This window comes from Gallinula chloropus (genome assembly GCF_964237585.1).
Source record: "Gallinula chloropus genome assembly, chromosome: 8".
Classification (NCBI taxonomy): domain Eukaryota; kingdom Metazoa; phylum Chordata; class Aves; order Gruiformes; family Rallidae; genus Gallinula; species Gallinula chloropus.
The window spans coordinates 422,892-440,503 of record NC_140093.1 but is presented as its reverse complement, the minus strand read 5'-3'; the positions used below and the strand labels follow the sequence as shown (position 1 = coordinate 440,503).

The window sequence follows — 17,612 nt, the reverse complement described above, 5'->3', positions numbered from 1 at the left end:
CGTTGGCTGGGGAATACCAGCAAAGACTTATGCAAATAACAAGCTAATAATGAATGAACGAAACCGTGGCAAGTGCTAACGAAGCCCAGACACCCAGCACACGGCAGCGCGTTGCGGGGCTCTGGAGGCTGCACAATGGTCAGTAGAAGGGTCCCTTTGGCTGTAGCATCGCCCCAGACCCCCATCTCCCACCCCCGCTCACCCCCTGCCCGCTGCTCCCGCCCCGGGTGCAGCCAAGGCCCGGCCCAGCGCTCCGGCAGAAGGGGAAGCGAGAGCAGCCGCAGCGCAGGGCAGGGGCGCACGGCCCCGCCGCCGGCCCCGGGCTCCCGCCCCTCCGCTCCTCCCGAAGCCGCCTCCGGCGCCGGGGTAAACTGAACCACCCCCCTCCCTCGGCGGGAACTCGGCCCCTGCCTCCTGCCAGGGGACACCTCGCTCGCAGGGGCTTTAGGAGGCGGCGGCCGCCGTGACACCTCCTGCTCTCGGAGAGAGCCGCGTGTGCAGCCCCGGCCAGGGACCGGTGTCTGCGGAGCTCTGCCCCGCACGGGGCGAGCAGCGGCTGCTGCCGCCTCTCTGAAGCCTCTGCAGAACGCAAACCAGCCTGAGCAAGCCCCACACTCACCCCACAGACACCCAGGGTGCTGCCGGGGCCCGGAACACGGCGGCGAGGGGCTGCCCCAGGAACTGAGACACCCCTCTCCGTGCCCCTGCCCCGGGCACCAGCCCCTCTCCAGCTCTCCTGGAGCCCCTCAAGGGAAGGGAAGGGACGGGACGGGACGGGACGGGGCTGGGCGCTCTCCCCGCAGCAGCCTTCCCTCCTCCGGGCCGAGCCCGCCCGGGACGCTCCGGGTGCCGCCGCCGGGCCCCGCGCTCGCACCGCCCACCCGGGGCATGTCGGGAGCGGGGCGGAGGCCGCGCGCAGCCGCCGCTCACGTCACCGCCGCCGCCGCTTGCGTCAGCGCTGCCTCCTCCCCCCCCGGCCCCCCCCTCCGGCGGCCCGATGGTGGCGGCGGCGGCGCGGCGCGATGAGCCGCCCGTCCTCCGCCGGCCCCGGCGCTAACAAGCCGTGCGGCAAGCAGCAGCACGCCCCGTCCCCAGCCCTGCCCGCCGCCGTCCTCCCGGGCCCCGGCGGGGCGTCCCCGCCGCCGCCCCCGCCGCCGCCGCCGCCCCAGCAGCAGCAGCAGCAGCACCACGAACTGACCTCGCTCTTCGAGTGCCCCGTGTGCTTCGACTATGTGCTGCCGCCCATCCTGCAGTGCCAGGCCGGGCACCTGGTCTGTAACCAATGCCGGCAGAAGCTGAGCCTCTGCCCCACCTGCCGGGGCTCCCTCAGCCCCAGCATCAGGAACCTGGCCATGGAGAAGGTGGCCTCGGCCGTGCTCTTCCCCTGCAAGGTAAGGCGTGCGGGCTGCCAGGGCCGTCCCCGTGCCCCTGCTCCCCATCTTCACCCGTCCCCCAGGCCGGGAAGGAGGGCGGGCGGCGTGATGTGACGGCCAAGGGCAGCAAACTTTCTCTCCGGGGTGGAAAAGTTTGGGTGTTGGCCGCTCGCTGCTGTGGCACATCCCCTCCGCCAGCAGCCTGCCGCTCCGTGTCAGTGTAAACACCCCCTCCAAGCGTGCTGGGGGGGGGGGGGGGGTGTGTGTTTTCTTTTAAGCAGCAAGGGAGGGTGTTTAAAGGCTGAAAACCAAAACAATCCATCACTTCCAAAGCCCCAGGGCCGGGCTGGGGGAGGCACAGGTCGGCTGCCTCTGTGCTGCCCCGGGTTTGCTCGCTGAGGAGGGGAGAGCAGCCTGTCACACGGCTTCCTGGCGGGTTTGTGCCTCGCCTTCCTTGCTGGTTTGATGCAGAAACACTGCAGCTCGCAGCAAGACTTCAAGGAGCTTTCTACAGCTCATCCGGCATGAGCAGCAGGTTCGCTGGGCGGCTGGAGAAGGGGATGGTTTCCTGGCGCTTACAGCAGCTGCCACGCTGAGGATCCCCCGAGCAGCACGTGGGGCTCGGCTGCAGCCGAGCGGTGGCTCTGCAAAGGCCTCGTGCTGGGCCCTGGCCTCTTCTTCCCCGGGGCCTGATGAGCACAGCAGAGGCACCGGCTGCCTCCGCTCGCCTGCCGTGGGCTGGCGAGCTTCTCAGGTTGAGTGGGATGGTGGGAGTGCCACCAGCCTCTCGCTGCCAACCTTGCAGTGCTTCTAACTCGCTGCAGATCCCGCTCCAGTGCTGTCCCAGGACCTGGTGTAATCAGTAGGTACAAAGGCTGGGCCGCTTTCCCACCCCCTGGTTATTTCAACCTGTGCTCGGTCTTAAAACTCTGTCTCGTGGCGGTAGCAGGAATCGTGCTGGTGTCTCACGAGGTCTCTGCAGCGCTGGTGAGCTCTCAGGGCAGTGCTTAGATCTGAACTGCTCTGCTCTTCGGGTCTGTCTCAGCACTGTCTGAAATATTCAGGTGAAACATTTAAGTCTTGTTCTCTTAAAGCACATTTTCTCTTTAAAAGAACGAGGTGAAGGGCTCTAAAGTGCACGTCCTTCCTAAGAGCTCACCGGAATGGCAGATGTGTACGCGCAGGTGGTGCTGAGAGGGTCCCTTCTGTGCCTCCCTGGAGCCTCTCGATGCTCCTACCTCTGCAATATCCAAAGCACTTTGGAGCCACAGGCCTCAGTGGCAGCGGGACAGATACTGGACCTGCTGGAGCTGTGGCTGATGTGGAACGTGAGGACAAAGTTCCAAGAGAGGGTGCTGTCCGAGGTGGAGAGCTGTGGTCAGGCTGGCATGAGGCTGATGGGGCTGGAGCGGGTGCTCCGGCAGCGTGCGGTGAGCAGGCACCCGCCGCCTCTGCTCACAGAATCCAGTCAGTGGCAGCAGCTGGGCTGAGGCAGTGGGTATCCCCTGCTTGTCCTAAACACAACGGGTGCGTCTGGCCGAGTTCCCCTGCACCACCACACTGCCATGGTCACACCTTGGGACTTGCAGCCCCAAAAACACAGCCCCGGTGGAGCCCTGTTTCGCAGACCCTCCCACGGCAGGACCCACGCAGGAGTGTGAGTCCTTCCTGCACACCAGGGTCTGCTCATGAACCCCCTGCCCCCGGCTGTCAGGCACCCAGGAGCTCGGGGCAGAGGTGTCAGTGAGGCTCTGCTCCTCTTCCTCACACACCCTCCTTTTTATGTGGATTTCTTCTGCCCTGAGCAATTCCTGCTCTGCTGCTTTCACTGCTCCCCGAGGCTGCAGGGTGAAATCAGCACACCTTAATGCTTTCCACTCTTGACTCTTGGGCCCAGCAACAGCACCGTGTCCTCGTGGCTGCAGCTCAGCTGGGTCACGGGCAGCCATGGGGGTGGTGACCCAGCGTGTCCCTTGGCGGTGCAGCAGCACCGTGGCTTTCGGCAGGAGCTGCCCCGCACCGGCGCTGGGCTGGTCCCATGCTGACTCACATGTGGCTTTCACCATGCTGAGGGAACCCAACGTCAGCCTTGGGAGAGAGACGAGGGGAGGGGAAGGTCGGAGCTCCAGAGAAGGTGAGAGAATAAATAGAGAAGCTGGTCTGTCTGGAGGAGGTGCTGGTGCTTCCGGGCAGCTGCGAGCGGTACCCAAAGCGGGGCTGAGCCAGGGCCCAGCCAACACAAACCAGGGGTTTGGTGTTGCTGTAGCTGCCTTCAGGGTTGTTCTTCGTAACATGCTTCATGACATAATTACAGCTATTGCATCTCTGGGCTTTACATGCCTGCTGGAAAAAGAATTAAGACTCAAATCATCTAAAGTCACAGTGAAGTTACTGAAAATATAAAATGCCTTTTAGTGCTCTAAGCAATCAGCATGTCATAAACACACTCAGACTCCTAATTAATGAATGCCAGGAGGAATTAGTTGTTTTCTTTTATCTTTCACACCAGTGCAAGTGGAAAGCAATGCAAAGGCGCCCTCTAAGCCAGGAAGCTGACTCTCTGTACCTTTGTGGGGTTTGTCCAATACCAGCTCTAACATAACCCCTACCACTGAGCAGCTTTATGAAGGGACACCAGAGCCCATCCTCAGAGCAGCGCGAGAGGGACGCCCTGAGCAGCGGCTGTGGAGCTGAGCGAGGCAGGGTGGGAGAGGTGCCTGTCTGCTGAGCCCTTCTCCTGCCCTTGGTGGGACGGCCCGTGGAGTTGTGGGTGTTCTGTGCTGTCATCAGCACTGCTGTCCCCAGGTAACTGCCAGTGCGAGCTGAGATCTGCACCCTGCGTGTCCTGCCGGCCTTCTGCAGCCGGACTTGACAAAGATGCTCATGCTTGAGTGATCGTGGTGCCTGTGGAAGTGACGTGGGACCAGCTCCTCATCTGCCCTGTGCAGAACCGCTGGCAGCTCCTGCTTGTGCTGCAGCTCACAGCAGAACGTGCCTCCAGCAGAGAGCTGGCTAGTTTTAGCTCATGGTAAGGAAGGAATCTCCAGCAGTGGCTTCTGTGTGTGTGTACACGACAGCAGCCCGGTGGGGCAGCTGCAGGGGTGGCATCTAGCAACATGTGACAGGGAAAACGAGACCAAAACCTGACCAGAAAACCCTCCTCCTGCACAGGTACACCAGTGGCTACCCCATGCTTGTGGTTAACTCAACTAACAACAAGCTTTACTTATAAAAAGGGAAATGACTTCTCCAGTTATTACAAGCATTAAGAGAAAAATGTAAGTCTATGTGGCCTGACTTTTCTTTTTCCAGGGGATTGAAACCCTGTTAGCAGCTTTCCTGGGAGCAGTGATGCTCTGGCTTGGAAGCTGGGACAGGTAGCTCACAGGAAGGGAGACCTCCCAGACCCTCTACCACAGCCACCTCTTACTGCAGCCACGGCTGTGGTTCTGGCTCTCCAGATGGTTCTGGTCTTGAAGGAAAGTGAATCCGGTCAATACGATGTGCTGTGCTCTGACACTGCAGAGGAGTCTGTCTGCACCTCACCACCACACTCTGCGTTTGAGCAGTGGAAGGCACAGTGAGGCTGTAGCTAAAGTAACTGGCCTTAAATAGCAGCAGAGTAACTGTAGGCTGAACTTAGCCCTCTGCTGCTCCCCCATGCGTGTGGGGAAGGTGTGGCAGGTTTCCCACGTAAGCAGACAACTTGCAAACAGAAATTGCACATTCATGTTGTTACTGTTCACAGACTCAGTCCTGTGTGTGGGCTGATGCTGCCTCTACAGCCTCCCCTGAGCTTTGCTTTGATTTCAAAATTTAAAAAAGTCATTTAAAAAAGTTTAAGCAAATATACAGCAGGTAAATAATGTGTTTCTGAGTCCCAGGGCGCAGGGCCTGCACACATGTATGGCACAAAGTTCACTGGTCCTTTCCCAGAGCACCGTGACAGCAGCCCTGGCACTGCCAGCAGGGCAGAGGTCACTGCACACCCTGCGTGCAGCTGGTTTCCGTGCTGGTGTGAGGCTCTGGAAAGCAGAGGCTTGCTGTGTGCTGGGCTGGACCTCGCTGTGCGTCACCAGGAGAGCTCCCTAGGACCGTGCTGGGCTGGGCTGAGCCTCTGAACCCACGCTCAGTGCACGCTTCGGAAGGCTGGAGGCATCTCAAGTGGCAGGGCAGGTGTGTTACAAAGCACTGGAGGAGGGAGAAGCACGAGAGGCTTTCGGTCCTCAGGTCCCTGAACGCTGCTGACAGACACACAGGAGCAGGCAGGCTGCTTCTCCCCACAAGCCTTGTTTGTATCTTGAGCTACTGCTGTACTAGAGGGAGAGTGGCCGGCTAGAGCAGGAGGGATTTGGACTTGGCAGTCTATTCCCAGCTCTGCCACTGATTTCCCAGGTGGCTTCAGACAAGTTACTTTAATCCTGTGTCCCTGCCTTTGTTTACAAGCCTGGTAACACTGGCCTGCCTCTGCTGAGCACATCCAAGCTTAAACAATGTTTTCTGAGTGCCTCAGGACACTCCAGAGCAGCCCCTGCAGCGTGACATACGCCCCTAAAACCTGGGCTGCTGAGGCTGGTACGTGGTCACAGGCTCTGAGCTGCACGTTTCCTCCTGGGAAGGTGAATGCAGTGCTACACAGAGGACTGTGGAAGCAAGCACACCATGCTGTCCCACAGGGAACACAGGCACCATGAGGAGGGCAGTGGGAAAGCAGAAAGCAGAGGTGCTGGCCCCCCAGGCGTTGGTGTCACCCCTGCTCTGCTGGCACCCTGCAGCCCTGGCTCACCGTCTCAGGGCAGTGGACCGAGTGCAGAGGCCAAGCAGCCAGAAGGTGTCATGTAACCTCGGGTTTGAGGGGTGTGCTGCAGACCCATGACACTTGCCCAGCAGCATGAAGACAGCAAGTCTCCTGCTGTTTGCTGTCTCCTATCCTTGGTCCAGCTTTTGACCAAAGGGAACCCCTGGTGATGGGCTGGGGAGCACGCAGCAGCAGCTGCCTCTTGCAGAGAGGGGCAGAGCCACCACTCTGCTCCTCTGGCTGTTATTCTCTCCCTCTCACAATCGCCACCACGTGTTTGCACACACATCTGGTTCTGCCCAACCAGCAGCAGCTTGTATATTCTCCCTGTTCTTGTTAAGGGGGTCAGGCTCAGCGCTGCTCATCACCATGCTGTGATGGAGTGTTACCTGGGTAGGAGCGAGGGAAGCACCAGCTGCCTGGCTGGGACACCAACACGTACCTGGACCACTGCAGCAGGCACAGCCAGCCTCTGGGGTACTGTGATGGGGCTTCTGCCTTTGGCCTTGTTCCTCTGCAGAGCCCTTTAGTGAAGCTGTTAGCAGAGGATTAAGCAGCAGGGACAGGCAGGGCTCACATTAACTCTTTGTAGCTTATGAAACAAGCTCCTCCAGCAGCACAGGGCCGAGTTTCTGCTGTGCACTGTTCAGAGGGTGGCTGACTGGCATCCTGAGCATTTAACCCTCTGGGCTGAGGCTCCTTGCTGGACATATTAGCCCAGAGATAATTTATACCTTGGTTGTACCTGTCCTCAGGGAAGTGTCTTGGCATCTGTAAGCAGCTGTGCACACGTGTTGTAACCCTCACGATAGCATTGACATGGTGTCAGTATCACGACAGGTACCCACAGACTGGGTGAGCTGTGCTCTTGAGGAGAGACTTGTTTTCTTTACAGAGGAAACATATGAAATATGGTCGGTGTGGGCAACTGAACTGGCTGGAGAAGAAGGAAAGCACCCCCAGTTCTTTAAAGCAAACTGCCCCTCTAAGTTGCCCGGTGACAGTAAAAGCAGGTAGATGGTACTCACTCCTGGGCTGGCTTTGTGCTCAGTGAAACGCTGTCTCCTCTCTTCCCACCTCTCACAACTGCAGTGCTGGAACTCTTCCAGCCTTACAGAAAGTTAAAAAAAGCTGTGGGCAATCTGCATTTGAATCTAATCAAGGGCTTCTGCTCAGTGGTGGGAACGAGGTGCATCTATTAAAAGCACTTCACCCTAGTAGCTGTTTGCTGAAACTAGACTCCTTTGTTCTTTTTAAAGACAAGAAAAATCTAAACCAGGACCTGATCTGGGCTGATCAGGTCTAACTGCAGCAGCAGATCTAACTACAGCTCAGCTGACCAGATTAGATCAATCAGATTGTATCTGAGTGCCTGTGTTAGAAAACGGCCACAAAAGACAAGAAGAATCCATCTTTAAGTGGGAACAGCAGTAAGTACAGAGCTCAGCTCCGAATCCAGGGCTGAACAGGAGCATCTAACGTAAAGCGTGCAGCGAGAACGAGTTCTGGTTGGTCACCAGTGCTCCCAGTTGGGAGCAGGGAGCAGTACTGGTGGTGTGTTTCCTGACGGCTTGTCTTTGTCTCCTTCCAGTACGCCACGACCGGCTGCTCGCTGACACTCCACCACACAGAAAAGCCAGAACACGAAGACATCTGTGAGTATCGCCCCTACTCCTGCCCATGCCCCGGAGCCTCCTGTAAGTGGCAGGGATCCCTGGAAGCCGTGATGTCCCACCTCATGCACGCCCACAAGAGCATCACCACCCTGCAGGGAGAAGACATCGTTTTCCTTGCCACGGACATTAACCTTCCAGGGGCGGTTGACTGGGTGATGATGCAGTCGTGCTTCGGCCACCACTTCATGCTGGTGCTGGAGAAGCAGGAGAAGTACGAAGGTCACCAGCAGTTCTTTGCCATCGTGCTGCTCATCGGCACCCGCAAGCAGGCAGAGAACTTTGCCTACAGACTGGAGCTGAACGGGAACCGCCGCCGGCTGACCTGGGAGGCGACGCCGCGCTCCATCCACGACGGCGTGTCGGCGGCCATCCTCAACAGCGACTGCCTGGTCTTCGACACAGCCATCGCCCACCTCTTCGCTGACAACGGCAACCTCGGCATCAACGTGACTATCTCCACCTGCTGCCCCTGATGTGTCTGCGTAGCTAGCGAGGCCCAGGCTGTCTGGACACAGTGCTTTACCTTCACCAAGGGTCTTCTTTTTGCTCTCTTTTTCTTTTTCAGCGATACTCAAACTACATCATCCTGTATGCTAAAGTTCCTAACTAGCCAACGTTTCTAACTCCGGAGAGAAGAGGAACAAGAGCATCCTGTCCTGTAAGAAATATGAGTGGGAAAAAGGTTTTTTTAAAATTCTTGGGTGCCTTAGGAAGATTCCCCACACAGTCACCTGTTTTTAATTTAATTATATTTTATTTAAAGAGTGCTTCCATTAGACATGTGGCTTGAGGGACTCGAAGGACTGCATTCCTGCCTGGGGCGCACCTGACAGCCCTCTCAGCAGGACCTCAGACTGGCTCTCACCAGTGAGCTTCAATAGCAGAGGGTGGGAGAGGAAAGGAACGAAGTTCAAGGGGCCTCTCACAAGAGGCGTTCTGGCTCAGCGGGGAACAAGAGGTACTTTGGTGTCACTAATCCATTTCCTGCTACCTTACTAAAAAGGGATGGGCATCGGATCCTTTGCTGTGGTTTTAGGAGGAGAGAGGGGAGGAGGGGCTGGGGTAAAGCCCAGCAGGATTCACAGGGTGCTGGAGTTACCAGCTCCTGTGTGTTTTGGGGTGAATGGGCCCAGCACAGGGCACGGCCATGCACAGCGGGTGCTGTGGAGCAGGAGGCACACATCTAGCACATCCCCAACACCCAGAGCCAGTAACAGAGAGATGTATCCAAGCTGTCCCCACGCAGCTGCCCTCAGAGATATACTTGACTATTGATTATTGTAAAAGAATAATAATATAGCAAGAGCTTTATGGCCAGTGTCATGTCATTTGCTATTTAAGTTTTGTTGCCATATTTACTTTAATTTTGTAATAAATATTTTGCAAAAACTACCCTGCATGGCTTGCTGTGCTTCCTGGGTGTGTGGCAGTGGCTGCTGCTCCCCATTACTGAGCATAGCCAGCTCAGCCAGGCATGTGGCAGGACACCTGCGGGTCTCACACCCACCCCCTGCCCAGCCCGCTGCCGGAGAGGGACGCTCTGCAGAGCCAAGAGGGATTGGAGTCCCAGGGTGACAGTGACAGCCTGATTCGTGCCAACCACAACCACAGCCTGGTGCTAAAGCTGAATCTGCCCACAGCCCCCCTCTGCTACCAGAGGCCTCCTGCCCCAAGCCCCAGAGAGCAGCGCTGGCTCCACAGGTGCCTCTGCTCAGGATTAGGACGTTCACCGTTTGGAAGGGGCAGCGAGTCGCGAGGGGTACAGCCCACTGAGTTACTCTGCAGTAGGAAGCCTCGGGACAGGGACCTCTACTGCTCCACCTGAAGTGACAGATGAAGCAGGGAGGGAAGACAGTCCTAGCTGCAGCCCCCCTCGGGGTTAGGACAGGGTCACCCAACGCCTGGCAGCAGCCCCCAGAGAAGCACAGAGAGAAGAGGAGGGCCACATCAGTGAGGGAAGTCTGAGAATTCAGAAGTAACCATGGGGAAAAACAAATCTCAACCCTCCCAAGGAATTCCTCTCATCCTCTTGTATCCAGCTCCTATAAAGATCCTACATTTGATCTCATTTACACTGTGCTGGCAGCACTCCAGCAGCTCCAGCCCAGTGAACTAATTCACTCCTGCTTAAGCAGGATCAAAGTCAAGCGCTGGCTTTGACAGGCAGTAACACCTGAGCTCCCAGCAGAACTTGCTAAGCAACAATTCCTAAGGATTTGCTTCATTTTCTCATATTTCAGCAACATTTACAGTGGAAGATAATGTTTCTTACTGCGAGTTGGGACATAGGAATTTTATTTTCAGTAAAACAGAACTCAGCAGCGCGTCCTTGATTAGTGAAATTAATTACTCCAATGTTGCCTAGGAACCACACTGGATAATTTAACACACATCACTTGATTAGGGTTTTCCACAGCATCCAGTTCTGAAGGAAGAGCAAACTTTTGTTCTATCTTACAGCAAAAATTCACACACACACACACTCCCCTTCCCCAGCATCTCTTCTGACTGAAACTGGATTTATGATAAGGGGTAATACCTCAGCTGGTACTGCCAAGAACTTGACGTGTTTCCTCCTCAAGCCAGAGAGCGAATAGGCGACACACAGTCCCTTGGTGTTGCAGGTTTCCTTCCAGCACAGCTGGTACGATGCCTGGAGGGCGACATCCGAGGGCCAGAGGCAGGAGAGGCTTACAGGGCACCTTGCAAGGGAAGTGACAGCACAGCAGTGTGAGAGCTCCTCAGAACATGCAGGGGAAAAACCCCTGAGGCCAGCCTGGCTTCCTAACAGCACTCCTGACCACCAACCAATCAGCTGGGCTTCGAAACCAGCAGTGGGTGAAACACACCAGCTGCCAGGAGCTCAGAGGGAACCACCTACCACTGCTACTCTCCTCTTTTTCAACTGATCTGAAGTCGTGGGGGTGACCAGAGACTCCCCAGATGGGCTCTGTCTCCATCCCCATCTGCCTGGCCCCATCCTGGTGCACAAGGGTACCTGGGAAGGTGAGGGAGGCCAGGAAGGGACCTGCTGCCCCGGAGCCTCCACCTGCTGCCTCAGGGAGGGGGAGTTTGGCCTCGCCAGCCCGTCTCCCTCCCACACTCTCTTCCAGCCCCCAGTCAGTAACCTGCCGCCCCAGCCCAGCCGAGCCGATCACAGGCCTCGGCCCGTGGCCGCCCGTTACCGGCCCTGGCCCTGCGCAGCCCGAGGCCTGGCGTGGGGCCCGTGTCTCCCCGCGACAGCCTTCGCCCGGGCTGACACGGCGGCCGGTCCCGCCCGCGGGGCCCGAGCTCGGGCTGCAGCACCGGGCCCGGCTGACGCCCCGAGCCCCGCGCCCGGGCGGGTCCCCAGCTCCCGGCGGGCGGCGCCCTGAGGCGGGGGGCGGCCGAGGCCCCTTGGGATCAGCCGGCACAGCCCCCGGGGGCCCTTTGCCGGCGCCGTTACCTGAGGCGGGGCCGCGGCTCGCGCCGCCTCGCGGGCCTGGGGCGCCCCTCCCCGCCAGCTCCCGGCAGCCCCCGCGCCCGCCGCGTCGCCATGGAGACGGCGGCTGGCAGCGCCGCCGCACGGCAGCGGGACGTGGACGGGGCGGGCCGGGCGCGGGGCGAGAGGCGCCGGGCGGGACCGGACGGGACAGCGCGGGTCCTCCCCCGCCCCGCGGCTCTCGGCAGAGCCCGGCACGGTCGGTGGTGCCGGAGCGGGACCCCGCAGCTCGCCTCGGCCCTCGGCTCCGTCCCGCCCCGGCCCTCCGGCCAGTCGCGGGAGCAGCTCGGTCCTCAGCCGGGCCGCCGTGGGCACCGGCTCCGAGACACCGCGCTGGCTGACAGCGGGCTTGTGTCTAAACCAAGGCAGCGGGGAGCGCCGGGCAGCGCGGGGCCCATGGCCGCGCAGAGGGGCCCCGGGATTCCCACAGCGGCGCAGGCAGGAGCTCGCCGGCAGCACCAGCACGCCCAGGGACAGCCGGGTAGGACCCCGCGCCGCTCGCCAGCGCTCGCTGGGTGCTTTCTGGGAAGCAGCACAAGCTTCCCTAGCTCAGGCTGCTGCGGAGAGGGATAGACACCCAGTCATCAGAGACGTTTCCTATCGCCCCAAAGGCCAAAAACCCCCTTCCTTGCACGGGCTGCACGTGGAAATGAGAATAAAACCCCCTCAGATGTCCCTGCAGCTCTTTCTTCTTAGGGTAAGAGGCTGGAGATGCTGCAGAGGACAGTGCAACACGAGGGCAGTGCCTCGCTAAGCAACAGGCCATCCCCGCGCCCTGGGGGGGGGTTGTGAGGCCCCTGTGCAGCGTGGGTGCCGCTCCAGACCCTGGGGTGGCTGGGCAGGGCTCCGTGCAGCCCCAGGGTGCAGGGCCAGGTCCGGCAGGGCGGTGTGGCTGGTGGCAGGGGCTGGCAGGCTGAGCCTGCCCAGGGGGTAACTCCAGCCCACAGCTCTGCTCCCCGGTAACTCACGGTGTCTCTTACAGCCCCAGCAGAGGAGCCCGGCCGCATGGACGTTCTGTGTGACACGGAGGTGAGGGCTGGCACCGGCTGCTTTGGCGCTGCGTGGCTTTCCCTCTGGATACAGGATTCCACAGTGCTCTTCCCTTTTCCCACTCCGAGTTCAAAGAGGGTTTCGTGAGGCTGTTCGAGGCCGTGCTGCGCACGCTGCCCTCCGTGGGGCTGCCCACCCTGCTGGCCTACAGACCCCAGCCCTCGCGGGAGAGCGCGCAGGCCGCGGTGAGTCGCTGGGCTCTTCCCTGCTGTGTGCCTGGGTTGGTTGGATTCCTGCAGGTCCCACGTAGGGGAATAAAAGCAATGCCCTGTGCCAAGCCAGAGCAGGAGTTCCTTGGGAGCAGGCTGGCTCTGTGAGGCTGTGGTGCTCGGCCCCTCTCCCCACCATGTGCCCTGTGCTCAGACCTTCCTAGCAGACTTTGCCCTTTGGTTAAAGCAGAGATAGAATATCTTTATAAATACCAGGTAGATGGGCATCCTCCCCTGCTCCCTCTCCCACCTGCACTGCAGGCAGAGGAGGACTCCACTCCGAGGTGCGAGTACTGTGGCAGCCTGCTGAGGCCGTTCCCTCCCTTCGAAGACGCCTGCCCGGCCTCAGAGTCCGTAAGCTGGTGGGAAGGATTGGCAGGGGTGTGCCATGGGGAGGCCCGTGCTCCTGCACCGCTCCTGCCTTCCAGGAATTCTGCTGTGAGCGGAACAGAGACCTCTACGAGTTCATCCTCAGCGAGAGGAAGAAGCACGAGAGGAAGAAGCTCGAGGGTGCCCGGAGCGTTCCCGCTGCCGCCGGCCCCCGTGAGCCCCCTGGCACCGAAGCCAAACTGCTGCTGGCAAAGGAGAGGGCGTACCAGAGGTACGGGGAGCACGGGGTCAGGTCTGTAAGCAGCTCCGGGGGGAAAAGCAGTGTTAAGGAATGAACTGCAGCACGAGGGAACGAAAGACAAAGCCAACTTGCTTTAGGCAAGACAGGGTGATGTTGGGGCTGGCTGTGCTTGGCTTGTATGTCCCAGTGTGCTGCTAGCAGGCGTAGTGCCTCAGGAAGCCACGGCATGGGTACTGCCGGGTGCTTAGACCTCAGGTGCTGAATCACAGACTCGCAGAGCTGTAGGGGTTGGAAGGGACCCCCAGAGCCCATGGGGTCCAACCCCCTGCCCAAGCAGGGTCCCTAGGACAGGGGGCACAGGTCGGTGTCCAGATGGGGCTGGAATCTCTCCAGAGAAGGAGACTCCACACCCCCTGGGCAGCCTGTCCCAGGGCTCCCTCACCCTCACTGGGAAGAAGTTCTTCCCCAGATTGGTGGGGAACTCCCTGTGCTCCAACTTGAGCCCATCGCCCCTTGTCCTGTCCCCACTGAGCAGAGGCTGCCCATGTCCCCCTGTGTCCCACCCTTCAGATATTGATACCCATTCAAGCAGAGCTTGAGGGTGCATCAGCTGTGGCACACACTGCCACGAGTCCCAGGGATGCTGTGAGTCTGACTGCTGCTGGGAGCCCCCAGCTTGTACCCGTGTCTGAGCCCACGGCACAGGGTAAGGAACACTCAATCAGCATTCCTGGGAGTGAACTGCTCATTTCCTGGGAGATCCTTGTGGTCTGTGGTGCGAGCACCCTGCATTACGTACAGAGCACCAGCCAAAGCCAGTCAGATCTGCAGGAAGCTCTTGTAAGGGCAGTGAAAGTATCCTTGGAGATGAGATGATTTCTTGGCCTTGGGGGCAGCTCTCCTCCTCTGTACGTACCGATACAGCCCTCTGGGCTCTGCTCCCCGCTGAGCTGGTGCCCTTGCAAGCACAGAGCCTGCTCATGGAAATCTCCATGAGGGACCACGTCCTGTTTGCTGGGATATGATTATTTTGGTGACGTCCCGTCGCCCCCAGCTGCTGTTTGCAGTGATGCCAGTGGAGAGAAAACCAGGATCAGAAACCTGTGCTCCCACTGCAAGGACAGCCGGTGCTGCTGGCTTCCGAAGCAGGACCTCTGGGGTGTGTGAGGAACACTTTCCTTTCCCAGGCAGCAGGAGAGGGACGTGGCCAGGCAGCTGGCCCTCCTGGCAGCGGAGCAGAGCACGGCTGAACGTGAGTTGGCATTTCCTTCTGTATTTACTCGTCTGTTTATTGCAACAATGAACTCAATGGAATTACTCGTCTCTAACGCTGTCTAATGGAAGAGGAGGATTTATACAGTGACAGATTAGTCCACTGTTGAGTTCAATCCCACTGAATTAGATACAGCTGTATTCAGCGAGCCCTCACCTGAAGAAACAAAGGCAGGTGCACTCCCTCTGCACAGAGGGGATCTCCTTGCTGTGACCTGCAGTGTTTCTGGCTGGGTGTTTCAGCTGGGATGCACAGGGCTTCCCCTTAGAGAACAGTCAGCGGGCAGAGCCAAGCCCTTGGCAGCAGGAGCTGCCTGGAGCAGGGTGACAGGGGACGCTCCAGCACCTCTGAGCAGCCCCATGCATGTGGCTGTAAACTCAGAGGCATTCTGGCCATGAACAGACGAGTGGGCTTTACGACATGGGCGTGTTTCCACTGGGGAGAGCTGAGCACCGAGGCTTGTGTGGCACCACGGGGTCAGGTCCTCAGCCCTGCAGCGCACGAGGCCATGCCCGCTGTCCCAGAAAGCCAGGCTTTACCCATCAGACAGGCTGCATCCTGTCTCCCAGTCCTGTCCGAAGGAGCTGGGCAGTTCGCACTGCCCTTGTCAGGAGGTGCCCTGAGACAGGCTCCAGCCAGAAGCCTCCCGGGGAAGCCCCGGCGCTGCCAGCCCTCCGCCCCACACACAGACCCTCCCTTTGCTCCCCAGGGTCGCACTCAGCTGGCACCATTTCCTACCTGCTGTCCCGGGAGCCCCCGTCGCCCGAGGGCCGGACGCTGGTGCCTGGCGTGGGCGCAGCGCAGCCGGAGCCGGAGCCCTGCGGCCCGTTCAGCCCTGCGGCAGGGAAGGCCAGTACCGCTGCCGGGCGCGACGGGCCGTGCCCACGCTCTGCAGCTCTGCGGGGCAGCTCTGCAGCTCCGCTCTCACCCACGCTACTGCTTCTTTCCAATCTCAGGTGGGGAAGAAGGAGCTGCTGGAGAAGTACTACAGACACGGAGGGAAGTTCCTTACTGTGCTTCCCGACGGAGCAGCGCAGATATTGTATCCTTTGCGGGGCTCCTCTTGCTGTGGAGCTCTGGGGCTGTTAACTGAAACGTCCCCTTGTCTGATCTGCCACCAAATGAGCTGGTCTGCTGCTCACACTCACTGTCAGACTGACAGAAACCGTAGTGAAACCACCCACAGAGCTCCTGCTCTGAGGCTTTTTGGATCAGCCGGCAGCTTGGATGAAGGATGGGCACGTGTCCCATCAACAGCCAGGTTAGGCACCGCGCTGGCCCGGCACTCACAGCCACAGCCGAGCTCTGTGCCAGCTCTGTGCCATAACCTAACGCCCAAGCTCTGTGCTGTAAGGCCCGTGCTCACAGCAGCAAGTCTGGCTGGAGGGAAACCCCGGCGAGGCACTGAGTACCCACTGTTCCGAGAGGAGTCAGGCTTGGGGTGCTGGCTGGGCGTTTCCTCTGGGAGAATCCCTGCCTGCTCTCCCTGCTGTCACCCATCCCAGTCGGGTAATCTGATCGGTCCCCTGTGCCAGGCTCCTACAGCCCTAGGCCCTGTCCCAGAAGGTGCCTTAGTGTAAATCTGGCGGGTTATTGGTTACAGCACAACAAAAACGTGTCCTGTGCCTGGAACGGCTGGTTAGCCGGCACACACAGACTGTGTCCCCAGCAGCACACGGCTGTTCCCCCCTCACACAGCCCCCATCCATCCTCACCCTCCGGTGCCGCGCTCGGAAACACTCAGTGTGCCAGAGCGGGGCTCCGGACACCTTACCTGGCAGCAGCTATCCCTCGGGAAACCTGGCAGTGCTGGTGGCGCGAGAGGAGCAGCAGCTGGTCTGCGTGGTGCAGGAGGACGAGCCGCGTAGCGCCGCGATCCGGGCCGTCTTCAAGTCCAACGGCAGAAGCACCTGCTACTACCCCAGCGGAGCCGTCTGGTGCGTCTGCTCGCTCGGAGGTTCTCTCTCCTCTGTGCATTTTCCCTGTCAGGTGTCACGAGGGGTGTCTAACAGCATTCAGACATCACCAGCTGAGCACAGCTCTGCTTCGGGGCAGAGCAAGGCTGCCCCAGGTCTGCCTTGAGCAGATCAGACCCCAAACTAGCCGTGCCTCAGTCCATCCCACTGGGGAACAAGGGGCACTGGCCGCAGGGTGCGGAGCTTTGGTCTTCTCTTAGGATAAACATGACGATTCTGGGAGGGCAGTACCTGGACCGAGCAGGCAGCCGGGTGAGAAGGTGGACGTGGGCAAACAGCAGCACATCACCAGGACCACGCGTCCCGCTGAGCCCCATCTTCATCTCCCTGAACCGGCACGTGGGGGTCAGGATCCTGGGCCAGGACAAGATCACCGTTTCCTTCCTTGCCATGGGGCAACAAGCGAAGTTCAACGTGGGAACCAGGGTGGAGGTATTTCTCAAGCACAGCGGCAGCTCTACACACAGCTGCTCCCCACAGCAGCAGTGGGGTACACAGTGGAGGTGTACCCATGCTCAGTCCCCTCACAGCTGCGGGTTTCGCCAGCCCCTGCAGCCCTGTCTGTCTGCAAGGGGCTGCCGAGCGTGGGAAGCACTGCCAGGCAGGTCCCCTTGGCTCTGCCATGGAGAGCAGAGCCGTGGTCCATGTGGGCAGGGTGTGAGGCAGCTCCCTTCACCCACAGGCTCCACTACCACAGAGGCAGGTTTGTCTGCTGGGGGGAGCCCGAAGCCCCCAGCCCCAACCTGCGCTGACACTTCATCTCCCTCCCCAGGCCAGTGACGTGGGGCGGCTGCCTCGCCCTGCCCGGCTGGGCGAAGCCGAGCTGCTGCTGCTGGCCTTCAGGGTGAGGATCCTGCTGCTCTTCGACAGGCTGCGCAGGTGCTTAGCTTTCCCTTGTAGTGAGCAACGGGACAGAATCCAGCCTCCAGCACACCTTCTCACACAGACCTGGAAGATCCTGCAGCTCTGCACAGCTTCGGACATCAGCGAGGAGCTGCGCAGCTCGGTCAGGGCGATAGTAAATGCTCACATCTGACCAGCACACATGGTGTGATGGCAAAACAAGTTGCACGAGTGGCTCCCTGATGCTGCAGCGCCCATGCTCGCTCGGGAAGGCTTTGCCGTGGTGGGGGGCAAGGGGCAGCCTGGGGCACAGCCAGCTCACTGAGGTACATCTTGGCTTTCCCCGGCGCAGAGTAAACTCA

The 17,612-nt window shown here is 59.7% G+C and overlaps 2 protein-coding genes across 2 annotated transcripts; both read left to right on the top strand.

Moving 5' to 3' along the window:
- Positions 1-1,022: 1,022 nt before the first annotated feature.
- SIAH2 (siah E3 ubiquitin protein ligase 2) lies at positions 1,023-9,233 on the top strand (the record flags this gene model as incomplete). The annotated part of the gene is made up of 2 exons (XM_084267361.1): positions 1,023-1,391; positions 7,763-9,233. 2 exons carry the CDS (start codon positions 1,023-1,025, stop codon positions 8,318-8,320), a joined length of 927 nt encoding a protein of 308 aa, XP_084123487.1. The 3' UTR covers positions 8,321-9,233.
- A 2,149-nt stretch (positions 9,234-11,382) lies between these two features.
- Positions 11,383-17,443, top strand: ERICH6 (glutamate rich 6; the record flags this gene model as incomplete). Its single annotated transcript, XM_084267163.1, has 11 exons — positions 11,383-11,809; positions 12,311-12,357; positions 12,447-12,563; positions 12,849-12,941; positions 13,016-13,188; positions 14,346-14,410; positions 15,141-15,280; positions 15,388-15,473; positions 16,216-16,368; positions 16,608-16,839; positions 17,180-17,443. 11 exons carry the CDS (start codon positions 11,383-11,385, stop codon positions 17,441-17,443), a joined length of 1,797 nt encoding a protein of 598 aa, XP_084123289.1.
- Between the last annotated feature and the right edge of the window lie 169 nt (positions 17,444-17,612).